This window comes from Coffea eugenioides, chromosome 1 (assembly GCF_003713205.1).
Source record: "Coffea eugenioides isolate CCC68of chromosome 1, Ceug_1.0, whole genome shotgun sequence".
NCBI classification, from domain to species: Eukaryota; Viridiplantae; Streptophyta; class Magnoliopsida; order Gentianales; family Rubiaceae; genus Coffea; species Coffea eugenioides.
In genome coordinates, this window is record NC_040035.1 from 45,453,716 (window position 1) to 45,473,110 (window position 19,395).

Genomic DNA, 19,395 nt, shown 5'->3' on the forward strand with positions numbered 1-19,395 from the left:
CTAAAATGAACTTGTATAGCAGTAACATATCTTGTCCTAAACACCGTCTGGAACAATATGCTTCTCTTGCTTCCATTTAACATAGTCTGTGCTGCTGAACTTGAGCTATATTCCCTGAAATTCAGGCCAAAAAAATGTGACAAGACCAAAAACAAACAAAATTTCATGTAAATGGCAACAGAGGAGCCTCAAGTGCTTCACTGGAGACATTGTCTCTTGTTTTCTCAACTAACAAAGTGAACACAGAATGAGAACCCATCAACTCCTTTTTTTTTCATGCCAACATCATAGATCCTGATCTTTGCATCTAGAACACCACGGCAGTACCTTGACTTTGGATGAATCGAACAGATTTTTTTATCTTCAACATATTGTGGACCAGCATTAAGAAGGAAGCCACTTTCACTTTAAGCATCAATATTTAAGGTAGAAAAGAGTGATTTGTTGCAGAAACTAAGGTGGAAAAGAATGAATTGAACCGGTTCATGAGCAATGCAAAAACTAAGTTACTTGTCATCCGCTCAAGTTGCAACATTACAGATCAGGTTCATGAGCAATGCAAAAACTAAGTTACTTGTCATTTGCTCAAGTTGCAACATTACAGATCCATTAAACAAAACAAGTTAAGAACTAAAATAGTCATTTATGAGGTCTTAACAGTAACAAGGTGCAAACTAAAACTGCAATCCAAGAGTAATATCAATTCAGATTTCATAACCATACATTAAATAAATAGAAATGCAATCCAAGACTATCCAAAACACCATCTGCCTTGAACAATACAGGCAGAGGGTGAGGATTGCAAAGCCATTGTTTAGTCATAGTTTCACACAACACCAGATACAAAAGCATGAGTAGGCAGCATATTAATGAACTATAATTCACAAGCACCACTAAGTACAAAAGAAGAGAAATGTAAGCATAATAGCTTCCATTAGAAATGCAAGCTAAAACTGCCGCTGGTGCTAATATTGGTAGAGTTAAGAGTTGCAGCTGTGTTCATCCTAACAGTTGTAGCAGCTTGAGCATCACCAGGGGCTTGCACAGGAGCTTGAACAAGTTCTGGTGCAACTCTTCTGCGAGAACCTGTTGCAGCATTTGTCGAAGTAGCATTTGAAGGCCTTCCTCTCTGCAATTGTTCAAAATAAAAGAGCTTGTGCTTTATTGAATACATATGTAGCAGCACTAGATTGGAGAACTAAACAAAAGAGCCCGTACCTTTCTTTTAGAGGCAATTACACCTGTCTGTACATTAACCTGAATATTTGTAGCAGCATTTCCAGTGGAAGGACTTGAATTGCAACCTTGACCTGAATGCACGATAGGCACATTCCCATGTGTATGATCCTGTCATAACAAATTTACATGTTAAAGTAATATGACTAAGTGACATTGTAGACTAATTGCATAATTCAAATATGATTTATACCCAAAGAACAGATCCTTGTAGTCCTAAATTTGCAATTCCTCTGCCTGGTTTCCCTCTTCTAGTTGGCATCTACCATGAGGTAAACAACATAAGCAGCATGTTGAATCAAGAAAGAACATTTAATTTGTACAAATGTGTGTATGATGATACCTGTTGAGCATGAGTATAGGCTGGATTCTTTCTTTGCACAGGAGCTCTTTGACATGTTCTCATGTTGTGACCAAACTGACCACAATTTCCACACTTTAAGGTACTAGACCTTTTTGGCTGAGATGAAGGTCCTTCATCAGCTTCTCTTCTTCTGTTAACTCTTGGCCTACCAGGAGCCCTTCTCAAAGGAGGGGGCAGTACAAACTTAGGGGTAATTTCATCCATAGGTGGCCACCTTTTTTCATGAGGTATAGGATGAATCATAGAAGCATATGCCTTCAAGTAAATGTCTTTGGAGAACCACTGATCGCAGTAATCTTCCAACTTTTCCCTTTTGTAGATAATGCCAAGTGCAGCATGTTTGCATGGAATTCCAACTAATTGGAAGGCACCACAATCACAAGTCCTTTGGTTTAAATTGACTATGAATAATCTGTCCATATCACCAACCTCAAATGTATCCTCACTTGCCATATTTAGTGTACAATGCCTTGATGCTTGAGTAATTTTTTTGAGCTTTTCAGCAAATTTTGGGGTGATTCTGTTAGTTAATATGCATCCTTTTTGGTATCTTTTATGCATTTTATTCATGAACTTCCTTCTCAAACCTTCAACAAGGGTAAGTATGGGTTTGCCCCTGAGATCACCAACCCATGAATTAAACGATTCAGTGAAATTATTTGTGACATGGTCACATTTAATTTCTTTTGCAAATGCATATCTACACCATGCCTTCTTGGAAATTTTGTCCAAATATTTGTAAGCCTGTATGTTGATGTCTTTAATGGTTGACATTGCTTCATTGTGACTTATCTGATCATAACTCTTTGCTGCCTTCCACAAGAAACTATTAAGCAGCATGCCTGGAAATTGCTGCTTGAAATTGCTGCAAATGTGCCTGCAACAATATCTACCACTAGCATTTGGAAAAATCTCCTCATAAGCAAGGTTGAGCCCCTAAAACAGCAAATAGATGAGTCAAAAAAAGCTTTTTCAGATCCTTCAACAAGTCCAAATAAAAAGTAGATTGTTCTGAGCAGTACCTTTTGTCTATCACTCATAAAGGTTAAATGGCTGTTGAATGGTCCAAAAAACTCCTCAAAAAAGTGAAAAAACCAGCTCCATGTTTCCTTGTTTTCACATTCAGCTACAGCAAATGCAATTGGAAATATACTATCATTCCCATCTAAGGCCACTGCTGTGAGTAAAACACCACCAAAGGGACCCTTCAAGTGACAGCCATCAAAGCCAATGAATGGCCTGCAACCTTCAAGAAAACCAGTTTTTTGTGCTCTAAAACTAACAAATATTCTTAAAAATCTGGGCTCTACAAAGAGATTTGGCCTATCATAATGTATTTTGCAAATGCTTTGTGGATTATATTGTCTTAGAAGAGCTGCATACTTTGGTAATTTGCCATAAGAATCACTAAAGTTTCCTTGAATCTCCTGTTCTGCTTTCTTTTTTGCTCTAAAAAGCTGCATGTAACTTGGTTTAATACCATACTTAGTTATCATCTCTGCTTCTATGCCCTGGCTAGATATGTTAGGATGATCTCTCATCAAAGGCACCAACTTCTTTGCAATCCAATCTGATGTGGCTTCTACATTACTTTTATCCATCACACAAGTGTGTTCAGGTTGGTAAGATTTAATCATAAAAGTGATAGAATCAGCCACAGGACTTGCATGAATTCTCCATTTGCAACCATCTATACCACAAATAGCTGTCACTCTAGTTTTCTCATTCTTCAATCTTACCACTGGAAATCCCTTTTGGATGACATAATCCTTCAAAGCTGCTCTAAAGGAATCCACATTGGTGAATAATTGGCCCTTCTCAAACTCAATCTCCTCTCTTGGATTGTACACCCACATTTTTGATCTCATCACTTCTCTCATAGGATCAAGTTCCTGATCAGATTCGGAATCAGGAACCACTTCACAATCCTCATTTTCTTCAAAATCAGAAAAATTAGTATCACTCAAGTCACTACTCTCCACTGAGACTCTATCATCATCTATATCACCTTCATTATCGTTATCAAGCACATGTTTCCATGACTCTTCAGAACTAGAGTCCTCAAATTCATCATCAGAATTTCCAAGGTCAACAACCACCCTTTCATAAGGAACAATGCCTAAATTCTCTTGGTTGTTCTGATCATTGTTATGGTTTAAAGGTCTATCAGGCTTAGTTGGAATAATTTCCATTTCATACACATGCAAATTGATTACAATTCCAGATTGATGCATTTTAAACATCTCAACTACTGCTTTGTCGTCATTAACATCACGCATTTCACATGTTCCAGGAATTTCATGCCTCATATGTATAATCATATTCGCATTTCCAGGCATTTCACTCAATGCTTTGTCAGCAACATCATATAGCAAGTTAATGTACAAGTAGCCATCAGGATCAACATTCGGAATCCTCAGTTTTCTTCCCTTGTAATGCACAACTATGTCATAAGCACCAATGTTCACCATCCTACATTATTAACATTAATAGTTCAGCACTAACAACCATTAACATGATTTTATGATAATGAAACACTTTTACTCAATAAATGAAGAACAGGGCACAACTCAAAGATCTCAAACGTAGATTTGGCAGAATAGACAGTTTATCTAACTTATTGCAGATTATCAAGCATTCAAAAATTATGGTCAACATAACAGATAATGAACTTATCTAACTACATGTACTAGTGATCACAACTTATCAAACTATATCATCTATTCAGCTTATCAAGCATTGAACAACTATGATCAACGTAACAAATGATGATTTTTGTCATGCTTTTGACTTTAACATCTAACTAAATTCATGTTCATCTAACTAAGTTCATCTAACTAAATTTACATGTTCTGGAAGTAACAGTCTGGACGTAATAGGTCATATTCAATCATATTTCTGAAAATTTATAGAGCTTGCATACCTGTTTTGTTGTTATTTTTGTGATTTACAGTAGAAAAATCTTAGAATTTGCCTTTTATACTCCCTCCTTTCTGCTTCAAAACCATGAAATTAGAATGCTGTCATCACTGCCTCACCAGTTGAACGAAAATTGCAGGTTTCTTTAGCTTCCATCTTCACTACGTTTCTTCTTATTTTCCTTTCTTCTCTTGATGCCTTCTTCACAATATATAAAAGACTGATTTGTTGTCTTGTCCCTGATGTCAATCAGCAAAATGGCGCCATATTGGTGAATGAAATTGGCGCCAGTTCGTTAAATGCGTTTCTAATTAGCCAGATTAACTGTAAGTTGGTTAATGAAATTGAAAATTTTAATTTGGGCCCTAATGACTTATTTATCAGATTTTAGTCTTATAATAAAACACAATGTCTTGGGTATATTAGTAATTTCACATTATATCATGTCAGCAATTGGGTCCCAAGTTCTGCCAGGGGAGGTCAGTGTAATTGTGGAAACCTCAGGGGAGGTCAATGAAATTGTCAGAAACCTCAGGGGAGGTTTCTGAAATTATCCCTTATTATTTTTCACTTATACGGTTTTACCAGTTCCAATAATGGTATTCTCTCTGCTGGAAAAACCAAAACCCCAGTGAGTGCACTACTGCACACCCAGAGACTGAAGAGGCCTGTCAGGTGCCGTACAAAGCTGGCGGTTGTGGTGGTGTTGGTGGTGGCGAGCGTGAAATATAGCAAAAGCACGCTACGAACAGTGTGCAAGTTCCCGAATCTTTCACTGAACACGACAGCCGAGTCGAGGCAAAGCCCTGTATCTATCTCTCTCTCTCAATGCTATTGCTAATTGCTAGCAATAGCAGAGTAGTGCTTCGGTCCCGTTAGCCATATTATTAGTATTAAAATATGACGCGCGAATGACAGAAAAAGCTGTCCCCACGCGTAATGCTCGATTGCCCCTCGGCTTTTTGCCACCGGCTTCTTCCTGCATGACATGCAAGATAGCAACTGCCAGTAAGAAAGAATCCCAAAGATGCGGGGATACCTATTGCTGCCCCTCTCTCCAGGGGACTGCCTATAAACAACCATCCATCTTTCTGCTGACACACATACGTATTAAGATACAAAAATGTACTATTGAAGGTTAACCAAACCAAAAGAACATCCTCCTCAAATTGAGAGCATTCGCGAATTTCCGAAGCAGAAAACCGGACACAAATATCACCCTACCCGCCGCTATGAGTGAGTGATATTTCCTTTTCATTGCCACAAGAAAAAAGAATTGCAAATTAATGGAGTACAAGGGATAGAATTTAAGATGCTTATTGTTACAAACAACAAAGGAGAGACGAACAGGAAAACCGTAGTCTACTAATAGTATACATGTCATTATGCAGACAAGATTTCTGGACGACATACATAAATAACCCGAGCTTCATCTCCTTATTAGAATTATTAAGTACTGCTGTCTATAAAATTGCTCAGCCAACAGGCAAAATGGATGGCATTTGAGCTCTTGGGCTTTGCTTCCCCATACCCCCGAACTTCTTTGTTCCAATTTCCAGAGGGCCAGCAACTACGTAGAGAATCACTAAAATGAATGGAGAGCAATGACTATCTTACGGAGCATTTACCTGCTTTATGATTTCTCAAGACCATGGGGGCAAATACTACTGGTCAAGAATACCTCAATCCGGCACCTTCATCCATTTTCCAGACAAAATCAGGCATGTCAAACCTAGGCCCTGCAACTGTGCGGTATATGTAGAGTTTCTCAACGGGGCAGCTTTCTGGCCTCGAATCTGGGGGTCCCCTCTCGTCCATAACTTCAACATTAAGCCTAGGCAGCTTCTGGGCTAGCAGCTTACATGCTCCAAAACTTACCGAGCAAGATGACATCCAAAGGGATCGCATTGTCTCCAGTTTTGCAGCATTGGCTAGCAGAGGCTTGTCCCCAAACGGGCAGTCCCTGATCTCAAGCTTCCGGAGGCTTTCACACCCAGATAGCACATGATGCAGGCCCAAATCACTATCCCCAGCAAAAGCTACAGAGAGCATTTCTAATTTCTTGCCGTGTTGTCCAATGTACCCGAATACTCGATCAGTGAGGAGGCCAGAGAGGGAGAGTCGGCGAAGTTCCTTGCAACGCTCTACAATGGCTCCAAAACCAGTATCAAATGGTTCAAGGGTTAAGTAATCAGGAGTACGGGGTTCAATTATACATAGTCGGAAGCATATAAAGTTAGGGCAGCTTCTAGCAATGGCGACTAAAGCAGCATTAGACATCCGTCTACAGAAGTAGAGAACCGAATGGAGCTTGGGGCAGCCCTCTGATACAGCGACAAGGCCTCGTTCAGTCAATGGCACATTTTCTTCTGCACCATAAGGGTCAGAAGGAAACACCCTCAGTTCCTGCAAGTCTTTACAAGATCTGGCAAGGATCTCAAGACCAGCATCTTCAATGTAATCTAATACCTGCAGTAACAGGTCTAATAGTTAAAAAGGAGCAATGGTAAAGAAGAAAAAAGACTCCAAACGTTATGAAGGATCTCAGCAAGAGATTCACCAAAACACAATGAAGCAAAACAGATGAAATTCTTACATCCAAACATAGCCCACACTCGACTCAAATAATTTCTGCAAATTCGCTTAAGGCAAGAAGTGAAGCTAAATGCACAATTTGACTATAAGCAGCACAGAAGTAAATTCAATTATCCAAGCAGCATGCATTTAATTCTCCGCACCTTTGAACTAAATATATAAGATGATTGAACAATGTAAGAGACAAGACATACCCACAGCCGCTGTAAACTATGACACTGGCAAATAAGCTTGACGAGATCAGGGCTTTGTATAGTGGCATAACTCAAGTTCAAAGAAGTGAGCTTAGAGCAAACTGAGTACACTGCCGGAAGATAAGCAGGAACAAGGTCCCAAAACCCAGACAAGCCTTTGAGTTGCTTGCACGCTGAAAAAGCTTCTGCTAGGTTTGAGAAGACATCAGGCCTGCTCTCAGCTGAGTAGGCACCAGTACCTAACTCAACTAAATGGGTGGCACGGTGCAATAGAATGGGGAGCTTCTCAAGTGGCACAGCACGGTTGAGACGAAGAGTTCTCAGATTAGGACTCCTAGCAACCAGACGTTCCAAGGCTGAAAAACTGACCTCTGATCCTAAGCAAGCAATATTCAGTGACACTAATGATGTGCAGGTTTCAGGGAAGTGGCTAAGCCAGTGTCCACTTAGGTCCTCCACTTCACTCTCCCGCAAGTCCAGTTCTCTCAGATTCCTATACCAAAAATGCAACAACCATGATTGAGAAGTCATGCACTAAACAAGGCTATTACTCAGCAAAAAGAACCCAAGTGATTAAGTAAAGAATTTCACGTGAGAGAAGCAGCACATAAGTAGTTACCAAGCTAAATTTAAGGATTAATTGCTATCTATTAAAACGCTATAATCTTGTTATACAGACAGGAGGGTAGCAATCGACTCGTCAGAAATAAATTTTTCCCACCCGACAAATAATGTTTACTGCAATACCAGCTAATACTTAATCCAATTAATTTTTAGCTCCTGCTTACCAGAACCGGGGAATTACAGAGGAGACTTCTAAACGGAGTGCACTTATCTAAAACTACATTTCTCAAATATTTAGCACTGAGGGTAAAGATCTCCGCATGTACATTAGTTCCAAGAAAGACCAAAAAATGAAAGTCCAACATACTGTCCAAGAAACATAAATCAACCATCAGAACGTGACTGCAAAAGTAAAGGGAAAGGACCTGTATTGATATCTGATAAAGAACATACATTTCTGATAATCGATAAAAAGCCGGAGTCATATAAAGATAAAGCAACACAACAAACATCTTTGAATAATAATAATAATAATAATAAGAAGATGTAAATAGCACCCAAAGCATTTACAAGGCTTAAATGATTTGTACGGGAACCAAAAAGAGGAGGTAGTGCAAGTTATAAAGGAAAAGTTTTCCGGATTCCGTGGAATCTGGTGCCGACCAAAATGTAGTCACTAACAACCAAGAGGAAGAAAGCTAGATCCTGATATCAGATTCAGTCGGAAAACTATCTATCCAAATCAATCACAGCCCATTTGCCAAATCGAATCTAAAACAACAAAAAAACGAAAAACTCAACCCACTAGGCCACAGTCCCTTTTCCACTTGCCAAATCATCACTAAAGAACTCATAAGAAACCTTATTCCTCTTTTTTTTTAAGTCATAAAGAACGAAGAAGACAAGAGAGCTAAAATCCACAGCATTGGGCGAGAAAAGAAAAAGAATAAACTGAGAACCTCAGATTTGAAACCTGCTTCGGGTCATTAGTAAACGAAAGAGACCAAAATCCAAATAAAATCAAACTTTCTTAGCCAACAAAACTGCACAAGGATGGTAGATTTCCACGACCCATAGCAATATATTAAAAAAAAAAAAAAAAAAAGAGGACGAAAACCAGAGGGAGAAGATGGACCTGCAATTGGCAGCAATGGCGGCAAGTCCATCAGTGCTAAAGCCCTCACAAGTCGACAAAACCAAGACCTTGAAGTTCTTAAAGCTCTTAGAGATCAGCTCCAGGGACTCATCGGGACCACCATCCGCTTGAGCCTGATTTCTTCCAGCCAAGGGTAAGCCGCGGCCATGGCAGCAATCCAAGGGTGCACATAGCCTCCCCACCCCTCGGGTACCAAATTGAAGTCGGCGAAATGGGGCTTGCCCTTCAGCTCCACCGATCTCACATCCTGGAACCGTTGGATCACCGTCCGAGGGCTCACCGCGTAGCAGTTGCCTATGAATATCCTCCTCCTGCAACACCTCTCGATTTCGTACCACGACTTGCACACCACTGAAACCGCATTCCTGTCCTTGTCCGAGCTCAGGAATGAGAACACGTGCTCCAGCACCTCCTCCGGAAACGACGGCGTCGACAGCGAGTGAGCCATTTGCCACCTCCCAGAAGAAAATAACACTGACGACAGCAATTTTTTTATTTTAATAAAAGTTTATGTACTGAATATCAAAGCCACACAGACAAAATACACAAAGGTCAATGCGGTAATTTCACGAGCTTTCTCAGATCTGAAACAACACACCATTAACGACTAGCTCGATTGGAGTCTCTGAGAGAGAGAGAGAGGGAGACAGAGAGACAGTGTGGATGTGTGTGTGTGTGTGTTTCTGTGCGTGTGAGAGAGAGGGGCAAGGACTAAGGAGGGAGAGAGAAATGTTGTGAGCGACAGTAGACTACTGCTGAGAAGATAAGGTTTTTAAGTGTGATGATGTTAACTTTGGGTTGGGGTTAAAAGCTAACCTGGGTTAAAAATTGGTCCAAGGTTGTTAAATGGCAGCGACGGTAGGGCGAACTACACGTGTATGAGGAAGGAATTGGAGCCGCAGGATGAGCCGTGCTGCATGTGAGGAACGACCATGGGTGGTGTAGGCTTATCCGTTCGCGACGAGGCGCAACCGCTTACAACGGGTTTGGGCGGCCGGGTCGATGCCGGGTGTCACGAGAACGTGAGAAATGAATTACCCCAAAAAAAAATTTTTATTTTGGGTGCGGTTTGGACTCTACAGAGAGGTTGGAGATTGTGATCTCGCGGTAAAATGGAAGTTTATCAGTTAATGTAGGCTACACTAGTAGCAGCAGTTGTCGTGGGAGGGGTGCCTGCCGAAGAAAGGGAAAATAGCCAATTTCATCCTTAAACTTTTCATTAGTGCTGATTTAGTCCCTAACTTTTATTCCTAGCCAATTTGATATGTGAACATATTTTGCAGTTCCAATTAAGGATTTCCGTGGCGGCTTCACCACCTAAAACTAATCTGGCTTTTAACTGACCAACCAAACAATGGTATTTTAGGAATATCACTTTTGGGATTATAATAAATCAAGTAAATTGTGTAAAAAATCACAATATTAAACTTTTAAAAAGTTTTACCTGGTGATTTTTTACTTGATTTAAAATTTTTATTTGGTGATTTTTTATACGATTTACTTGTTTGATTACGGTCTTGTGATAATACCCCTATTTAATTAGTCAATTAGGAGTTAGATCAGTTTTAGGTAATGGTGCCACTGCGAAAGTCCTTAATTAGAACTGCGAAATAAGTTCAAGTATCAAATTGGTCAAAAATGAAAGTTAGGGACTAAATTGGCACTAACAAACAATTTAGGGACGAAATTGGCTATTTTTCCCCTAAGAAAATATGGGATTCTTTTATTTTCTCTCTATTTATCTATTTTTTTATATTTATACAACTAACATTTTAATAATTATTTGTTTGTGTCAATAAATTTATTTTTATAAATAGATCAACATACACAAAAATAAAACTCATCCATAAACATTTTATCATTTAATTTGTACAAAATATTTTAACAATGTAAAATGGGTCCAAATTATCTGTATCTCTATAAATTGCAGAAGAGAACCACAGCCCAAAGTTTGGTGGAGGTGGGAGGCAAGGGTTCATTAAAAGTGGCTTTGCTTAAAAAACTTCAGGTGGGTGCATGGTGCACTTGTCTAATCCGATGGTGATCCAGTCCCCTTTGAATAACTCCTGGACCTCCTTAGATCCGCCCCCTCCTCCTAGTGTAGGATAGATTATATTATACAACAGTTATCATCTCTAAAAAAAAAATACAAATTGCAGAAGAGGATTTTAACTAATCAAGTCATGAAGCTTCTAATTCCCCATTCTTTTTTTATAGAATTTTATTTAAAATCTTTATTTTTGATTAAAAATAATAATAAAGACAATATCAAGCCGACAAAAAATAGTAACAATACATTTTAAGAGATAGATACAGAACAATTTGACGATAAACTATGACTACTCAATATATATATATATATATATCCAATTTAAATTTGACTAAACCACTAAGAATAACCTTCGATATTATTGATTATTTTGTGTATTTTTATTTATTTTTTGTAATTATTGAAGGTATTATAAGGTATTATCAATTTTTATTTATATTTTTAGATATCGATAATTGTAACCACTGTGGTTAATTCTTGGATTTATATAGTTCTCGTATTATGGGAAGTAAAGTTAAATATATTCTAAAAATATTAAAACAAATAATAGGTTATGGGGTATTTTTCCCTTTAGTTTCAAAATTTACCTTTCAATTTGAAGGATAAATACTAAATCAACTATAAACTTTTCCAAAAGAAAAGTTGGCAGCATTCAATCCAAATTTATATCACAAAAAAAAATTTAGTTCTTTTATTGTTGAAGATACAGATGAAAATATATTTTTAAAATATAAAACTAAATTGCAAGTTACTGATTTTTTTTCTTTTACTTCAAATTTTAGCTCTTCAATTTGGAGGTTGAAAAATATTCCTTTGTATAGCACGAGTCATGATGCTAGTAATGAAAGTTGTAAAGTTCGATTTAGCGGGTAGATTTTAATTAATTTAATAATTGATTTTATATATGCTTTAGATAATTAGAGAAATATAATATGGATAATTTTAATTTTAAAAAATAATATTATAAATATATTTATTTATAGGATGTTTGATTTGTATTATTTGATGCCGTAAAAAAAGAGTCAGATACCCGCTTATATATAAAGCGGATTAGGCTCACAGGTATATGTATGTTTATTGTTTATTTTTTATTTTTATAAACATACTGCATAATAATATTTTTAGACATAATTAAATAATTTCATTGAACAAATCTATGGAATACGGATTAAATGCTATGGAATGATCAGATGTGATGGGTTTAATTAATCATGACATCAGGACCGTCCAATCATCTCTCATTGCTTTTCAGTTCTTCTTCAGCCGTTACTTATGGAAGGAGGCCGCTGCCGCACCAACACCAGTTACACCAGCAGTACTGTTGGTCCGTTGGCTGTTACCACCAGGAGCAGGAGGAGTGCTGCTGCCATCGATTTCGTAAGAATTTATCTTACAGACATCTCATGTCTCTGTGTATTGGGGCTCCATGGTTTCAATTAAGTACTCTATTTCTTTTCTAAAGAAAGAGCGAGTATTATTATTATTAATATTAATATTAAATATATAAAAGGGCAATGAATGTCTCTTTTTTTTTTGACACATTTACTTTTTTAATCTAGGTTACTTGTGAGGCCTTTCATTTCACACAAATTTGCAAATAACATAAGGTATGATATAGCAACTTCCTAACCCCAAAAAATAAAATAAAAAAAAACGGTGAACTGTCTTTGATGGAAAGTAGGCGTGTAAATAACGATGAGTGTATTTGGATAGTAAAATTATTTTAAACAATATCTCATTTACATTATAAATATAATTTTAATTAAATTTTTTATTTTTTCAACGACTCTTTCACATCACATATATTATATATATTTTAACAAAATATTTTAACAAGCTAAACAAGCATACAGGACAAACATAAGGTAAGTTTATCTCTTTTTTTTTCTTTTGATAAGGACAAACATGTAAGTTAAATGTTCTAAACTAATCATTTGGTAGATAATTAATGTTGGATCACTGAAATAATATGGCTGTAGAAGAGGTTTGAGTGTGATGATGGACGGCGAAGATGGGGTTACATTCGGAATTGTGCATGCCAGGTGGGAGGGAGGGAGACAGGGAGGGGAGGGGCAATGTAGTACAAATGTCAGGGAGTGAAAGGGACATGATATTGTGTTGGGGGTGGGGCGGCACTCGTCCAGTATGGACTCCATGGACCTGTCCCTTTTCATGTCGAAAGCTGCTTAGGTGAAATTTTTAGGGTCCAGTTTCAAAAGTTGTCAAACCACATATCTTGACCGTCCGCTGGTGCTTTTTAGTTTCCCTCTCTCCTCATCCTACCCAGCATACTGTATATACACCGGATTCCTATCCCAATGCCCTGAACAGCTGAGAATATTTTAAATTAAAAAAAGCTAGTTAGTAGTTTCTAAAAAAATTTACCTGACTTTTCAAAACTACCCTTTTATCCTTCTACTCATCCATATCTCTCTATAATTATTAATAATGTCTGTCATCCACTCTCTCCCATTTTCTACTTTTTATGTCTAATGCTACAAACACTAAATTTAATTTCTAATACTACCAAATCAAGAAAGTTGAGAGTATAAATAAGGGTAAATTTGGAAAAAAAATTCATAAATACTTTCTTGATATAGTAAAAGTACAGATAAAAGGGACCACTCGGCTGGGGTCCATTTAAATAGAAACGAATGGTGTATTATCTAATCTATCATTATTTTTAAAATAATTATATCATTTTTTTTATCCTTCAACTTCTCCTCATAATCTTTTCACTCCCAATTATATCTTTTCTCCCCCTCTTTTTTTTTTTTTTACGATATAAGTGGAGGATTTCAAACTCGAGACCTCTCACTTATATACCTAATCCATCCCTCCCCCACCCCAAATATATCATTTCAATTACACACATTTCTACGAACACTCTACATCTACTGAATTAATTATCACTTTCCTGACAAAAATTTATTGCTTCTCTAGAACACTAAAACCAATGGAACTAATTAAAGTTATTACTTTCCAAAAGAAGGGAAGGAGTTCATTAAAATTGAGCCGAGCCCCACCCCTCAAAACAAATTTGACGTACGTTTAGATGCCTGATGTTTCTAGGTTTCAAGCAAAAGTAGTACGAAGAGAGTAGTAAACAATAAAGGGAATAGATATTTATATTTGGTCGTCTGAGTTGTAGTGCGCGTAAAGCAGAGATAGGTTGATGGCAAGAAATCAGGATCGAGATTAAATTATTTTAATTTAATCTCGATTAAATTAAACGAAACAAAGGGATTTGATTTGATGAGTAAGCCCACGCATGGTTCTCCGGGAATCTCTCTCTCCCACCTGGAGTAGCATGGGATGGCTTCGCTTGGACTTTTGCTGCAACATTTTATTTTATTTTTTTTTGGATTTTCTATCAACATTGCAATTCAAGACCATCCCCTAGTAGCTATATATGTTGCGATTTGTATAATTTGGTTTAAGAATTCTGGGCAAAAAAATTCTCAAGCCCGATGTTGGCTCAAGGGTTTTAATCTGCCCCAAGCAGTTCGCACACATATGGATATGGTATGAAGTAATGAAACCAGTTCTTTAATTCGTCTCTTATTTCCTCATTCGACAGACTTGATTCATTGTATGAGTATGAGATGGGCTTCGGAAACGCAATGAAGATCTCTGTCGAATGTGACGGCGACGGTTAGTTAGCAGGTGCGTTTTGAATTTGTAGCTTTCAAGAATTCAACGATGTGCAGCCCCCACGTCACGTCACGAGGGCCGGCCAATAGAGCATTGCAAAGGAATTCAAAGCAGTGGTTGATCCATCTTATGGTTTGGGTTCACTGAGCTCATGAATATAAAGCCAGGGGAGTGGCCACCAGGGGGACTGAAGGTGGAGGGTTCAAACTCCACCTGCACTATAAAAAAATTTGAGGGTGGTGCCATAGCATCCCATTAGTCTAGTCAGGTTTGGATACCTACTAACTCCTAACACACAAGCCTTCTCAGGCTCCCATTCGCTGTGGATTATGATAGAATATGTTATATAATTGTTATCATTGACGGAAAAAAAAGAGAGTTCATGAATAAAAGAGGAAAAAAGTCGTAAAATACTACTCCCTCCGTCCCGTTGAAAATATCATACTTTCTATTTTGGAATGTTTTAAAATATTTATCATGTTGAAAAAATCAAAACAATCCTTTTTTTCTAATCATATCCATGTTATCATTCAAACTTAAATTTTGAATTTGTGGGGGTAAAATAAAAAAAAGAAGCACAAACATCATAATCAAACTACTACTATTTTTTAAAAAATTAGATTTCGAAACATGACTGACTAGATAATTGGAACGGAGGGAGCAGTATACCGCATAGTAAGTAACACATAGATCCGTAATGTAATTTAAGCTTCACTACTATATCTCTGATCTTTTTTACTAGACGGATTGTTGGCTTGAAATTAGGTGCACATGGTGAGAAAGCAAAGTAGGATTACGTCAAGCTTGATGATAGTGGGAGAAAGTGTGCTGTGCATTTCATCTTCGTCACTAATCATTTTTAATCACTGCTCTCTCTCTCTCTCTCTTGCGTGCGTGTGCGTGTGCGTGTGCGTGTGTGTGATGAGAGAAGAAATGAAGAATAAAGCCAATACAACAACACAATAATCTTTTTGCTGGGAAAGGCAGTACATTAATTACAGTCAGGTAACCCTTTCCATGCACATACAAAGCCGCGGCAGCAGCAGAAGTATACTTTGATAAGAAAGAATAAATAATGTGTGTGTGCAGCACAGCACTTGACGTATCATGGAGTCTTACGTACGTATTAGTATATTATTATTAATATTATTCTGCAGAATAATTACAAAAGATTCCTCAGGCATCATATAATATTCATGGAACAATAATCATACACACCAAGACCATTAGCAGTTGGTCTCCATTTCACATGCATATTTAAGGCTCATCAACAGTATGGTAATTCATTCTGACTTGTAATGCAAGGCCCCTTTATTCTTCCTTAATTAGCTCATATTTCAGATTTACTCTTTCTTTTTTGACTGCGTATTCTTAGATCATAAGACTGCAGTTAATAAAATGCTTTTTAGGATCCTTCCCTATGTGATTCGTATGGTTTGCATTACTCGACACAGTAGTAGTAGTAGTGTAATTTGTAATCAATGTACTGACAATTTCATCAATTTAACTGAGTATACTATGGTGAGTTAGCCGAGATGCATTTTTTTTTACTGGGTGAAAAAAACAAAAACTTATCGGCGGTCTTGTCCTGAATATTGGTAGGGCAGGCTGGTTTGTAATCGATGGTCAAAACATCGATCATGCATTTGCAGCCAAAAGTCTACTTCAAAAAGCAAATAGGAGCAACTCGATCGAAGAGGTATATCATCATATCATGTATTCCAAAGTTCTTCCCTCAGCCTCTATCATATCACAACATTTTCTAATCTTCTTACCGACTTCAACGTGTCTGTTTCCATGATTGCAAAAAGAAGCAATAATCTTTTCTTTTTCAATAGCCCTTAAATTGTGTTGTAAAAAAAAAATAATAATAATAATAGTAGTGTTGGCTTGCGTAGTAAATGAGCAGTAACTCACAATGATTATTGTACGAGAAACGAAAAAAAAAAAACAATAATAATGGGTTAGTAGCTCAATTGCATGAATTCAACGAATAATGGAATTTTGGTTTTTGTGAAAAGTAAGAGCCGCAGAATCTAAGAAATGATGTCTCTGGCAATTGTCGGCCTTTGACTATTTGTTCAATCAATCAAACGACTTAAACATGCGAGAACGAACGGAAGAAGGCCTTCCCTTTTCAATTTTCAGTTATTCTTTGGGCTTTTCTCTGTTTTCTTTTTCTCTTACTAACATTGATGATAATTAGCGTGGGCTCCCAATGACGTAGAAGTAATCACTTTACAAAAGTGGGAGCCCCCATGACATGATATGATGATCTTAGACTATTTTGCGCAAATCTTGTATAGTAGTCATTGATTGGTGGTTTGCGTACCTCCACCTAAATTTCATATTCTATTCCACTTCTTTTTCAACTATCTATTCCTTTTTTTTTTTTTTTGGTTATATGACTACTATATATATATATATATATATATATTTTTTTTTTTTCATAATCATCATCATACTTTAATTCATTTTTATTTTCTTACTATCAAATAACTACAGCTGAAAAAAAAAACAATACATAATAGAACATCACAAAATAGAGTAAAAAAAAATCTCATTTTAGAAGGCTAGAATTTGATGGAGGAGAACTCGTAGGGCTTATTATATCATTTATTATTAGGTATAAACAGAGCTAGCGTGGAGCCTCAAATTTTGATCATTTTCATCTACCCCCGGTTTGGTTGGTTTGGTTAGTCAACGTTCAAATTTGACATATCACGGGATGATTCATTTAATCAAACGGGAATTCAACACATGGCGGAAATCGAATTTCATAATTATCCAATTTCACAGCCTCGTCTGATTCGAACACTACACTGACTTCCTAATTATTCAATTCGTGGATTTTTCAGCCTAGACTTAAGTTCCACACGGGGCCTCGTCCTGTCACCAATTGGCTGGACGTGGGTTCTCTGTAGGTCCCGTTTAAATTTAACGGACGTAATTTTTGAGTGTTTCTAATCTAATTATGTGCGTGTGTGAGTTTATTCCGTTTCGAAAAAAAAAAAGAAAAAAGACTTCCTAATTATCCTGCATCCTGATTTCTTTCTTTAACAATATGGAATAACTTGATGTTAATAAATTGCTTTTGGTGTTTAGTTGAGCTTGCGTACGTGGATGGGAATGGGGGTTTGAATATTTGGTGAAGTCGAATTGCAGATGTTGTGGAGTTTTGAAGTCTGATCTGAATGGTAGGTTTGCATTGGAAGGCTGGTAGGATAAAGAGGTGAAAGGATAACTACTAGGACGGGACTATAAAAACATAAATAAGCTATAGCTAGCGCCTAGCAGTATATACTATAGAGAGGATCTGCTCCTTTGCCTTTGGGATGGTCTTCGTATTATATGCTGCCAAATATTTTTGAATGCTGTCTCGTAAACTTTTCATTTTTCAATGCCTTTGAACTCCAAACTTAGGACGGCACAACCCTTTCCCTTTCGACAAAACACACACACACACACTCACACTATCTGTCTCTTTGTTGGGTTCAGTCCCATACGGCATCTCCGACTCCAGAAGACGCACAGAGATTAATATCACTCCACAATGGGACCTGGAGGACCTGGGCCAGGAGGCGGAGGAGGAGGACCCGGACCTGGAGGACCGGGTTGGGGACCTGGAGGAGGAGGACCCGGACCTGGAGGACCGGGTTGGGGACCAGGACCTGGTGGGCCGGGTTGGGGACCTGGAGGACCTGGTGGACCGGGTTGGGGACCTGGCCCTGGTGGGCCGGGTTGGGGACCTGGAGGACAGGGTTGGGGACCTGGAGGACCCGGGGGACTTGGTTTCTTTGGTGGGTTTGCCGATGGTATTTGCAGCGCAATAAGTGCTTGGTAAGCTATCGATCGTAAGCTGCTGTGTATATTTTTTGAGCTGGTTTAGTGTAGCAGTAGTAGTAGTCGTTGGTTCCGTGGTTTTTATTGCTAACGGGTTTAAAATTAAAAGTTAAAAACACCGCGACTTCAGTTACTTTTTTTTTTCCTTTTTTCTTTAAAAAAAAAATCACAAAAAGAACGCCTTTTTTTTTTCCCCTTGTGGCTATGTGCTACCTCGTCCTGAAAATCAAAAAGTTAAGGGAAGAAAATGAAATCTACTTTATGGTATTGGATTTTTATGCTTTTTATCGTTAAAAAAAAAAAAAAAAGGAGAGGTGGTCTCTCTAGATTAGTGGTGGCATTTGTGTGGCTGATGTCGCTGGCTTCTTTTGAGTTTTTCTTTTGCTATGCTTGGCTTTTTGGATTTGGAATTTTGAACCGGGCGTGAAAATGAAACTGAGCCGGGAGTTTACTCTCTTTTTTTTATTTGGGTGGGTTTGCAGCTTGTCCTGTCTCTGTTGCTGCTGGTTATTCCAAGATTGTTTTGGTGGGCCTTCTAGACCAGGTGGACCTGCTCGTCCTTTCTGAGAATTCTGATACTACCACTACCACTTCTACTGATACTTCCTTTTTCTTTACTAGTAGCCTTTTTTTTTGTCTCATCGTCTGTTGGAATGTAACGTTGGTTGTGATTCTCATAGTAGCAATAAAATCCCTAAACCAAAAATTTCCTTCTTGTTCAGCACCCGTTATTCCATGAACAAGAATTTAAATAAAAATAAATTACATGATATAACTCCACCTTTCACCGAATCCATTTGAATTTTTCTGTTTTTCAAAT

General features: G+C 37.7%; 4 protein-coding genes across 4 annotated transcripts; 1 reads left to right on the forward strand and 3 right to left on the reverse strand.

The window, feature by feature from the left end:
* Positions 1 to 693: 693 nt before the first annotated feature.
* On the reverse strand, positions 694 to 2,131 carry LOC113750795. The gene is made up of 4 exons (XM_027294741.1): positions 1,580 to 2,131; positions 1,430 to 1,498; positions 1,219 to 1,347; positions 694 to 1,129 (listed from the first exon to the last, which is right to left on the reverse strand). The coding sequence occupies exons 1-4, from the start codon at positions 2,051 to 2,053 to the stop codon at positions 935 to 937; spliced, it is 867 nt and encodes a 288-aa protein (XP_027150542.1). The 5' UTR covers positions 2,054 to 2,131; the 3' UTR covers positions 694 to 934.
* Positions 2,056 to 4,071, reverse strand: LOC113773605. Its single transcript, XM_027318240.1, has 3 exons — positions 2,623 to 4,071; positions 2,175 to 2,536; positions 2,056 to 2,095 (listed from the first exon to the last, which is right to left on the reverse strand). The coding sequence occupies exons 1-3, from the start codon at positions 4,069 to 4,071 to the stop codon at positions 2,056 to 2,058; spliced, it is 1,851 nt and encodes a 616-aa protein (XP_027174041.1).
* Positions 4,072 to 5,724: 1,653 nt separating this feature from the next.
* On the reverse strand, positions 5,725 to 9,765 carry LOC113761153 (protein TRANSPORT INHIBITOR RESPONSE 1). The gene is given in 4 exon segments (XM_027304015.1): positions 5,725 to 6,988; positions 7,309 to 7,801; positions 9,008 to 9,122; positions 9,125 to 9,765. Coding segments are annotated over 4 exon segments (1,758 nt in total). The 5' UTR covers positions 9,477 to 9,765; the 3' UTR covers positions 5,725 to 6,190.
* Positions 9,766 to 18,265: 8,500 nt separating this feature from the next.
* Positions 18,266 to 19,296, forward strand: LOC113776261 (putative polyketide hydroxylase). The gene is made up of 2 exons (XM_027321382.1): positions 18,266 to 18,572; positions 19,058 to 19,296. Exons 1-2 carry the CDS (start codon positions 18,286 to 18,288, stop codon positions 19,140 to 19,142), a joined length of 372 nt encoding a protein of 123 aa, XP_027177183.1. The 5' UTR covers positions 18,266 to 18,285; the 3' UTR covers positions 19,143 to 19,296.
* Positions 19,297 to 19,395: the final 99 nt, after the last annotated feature.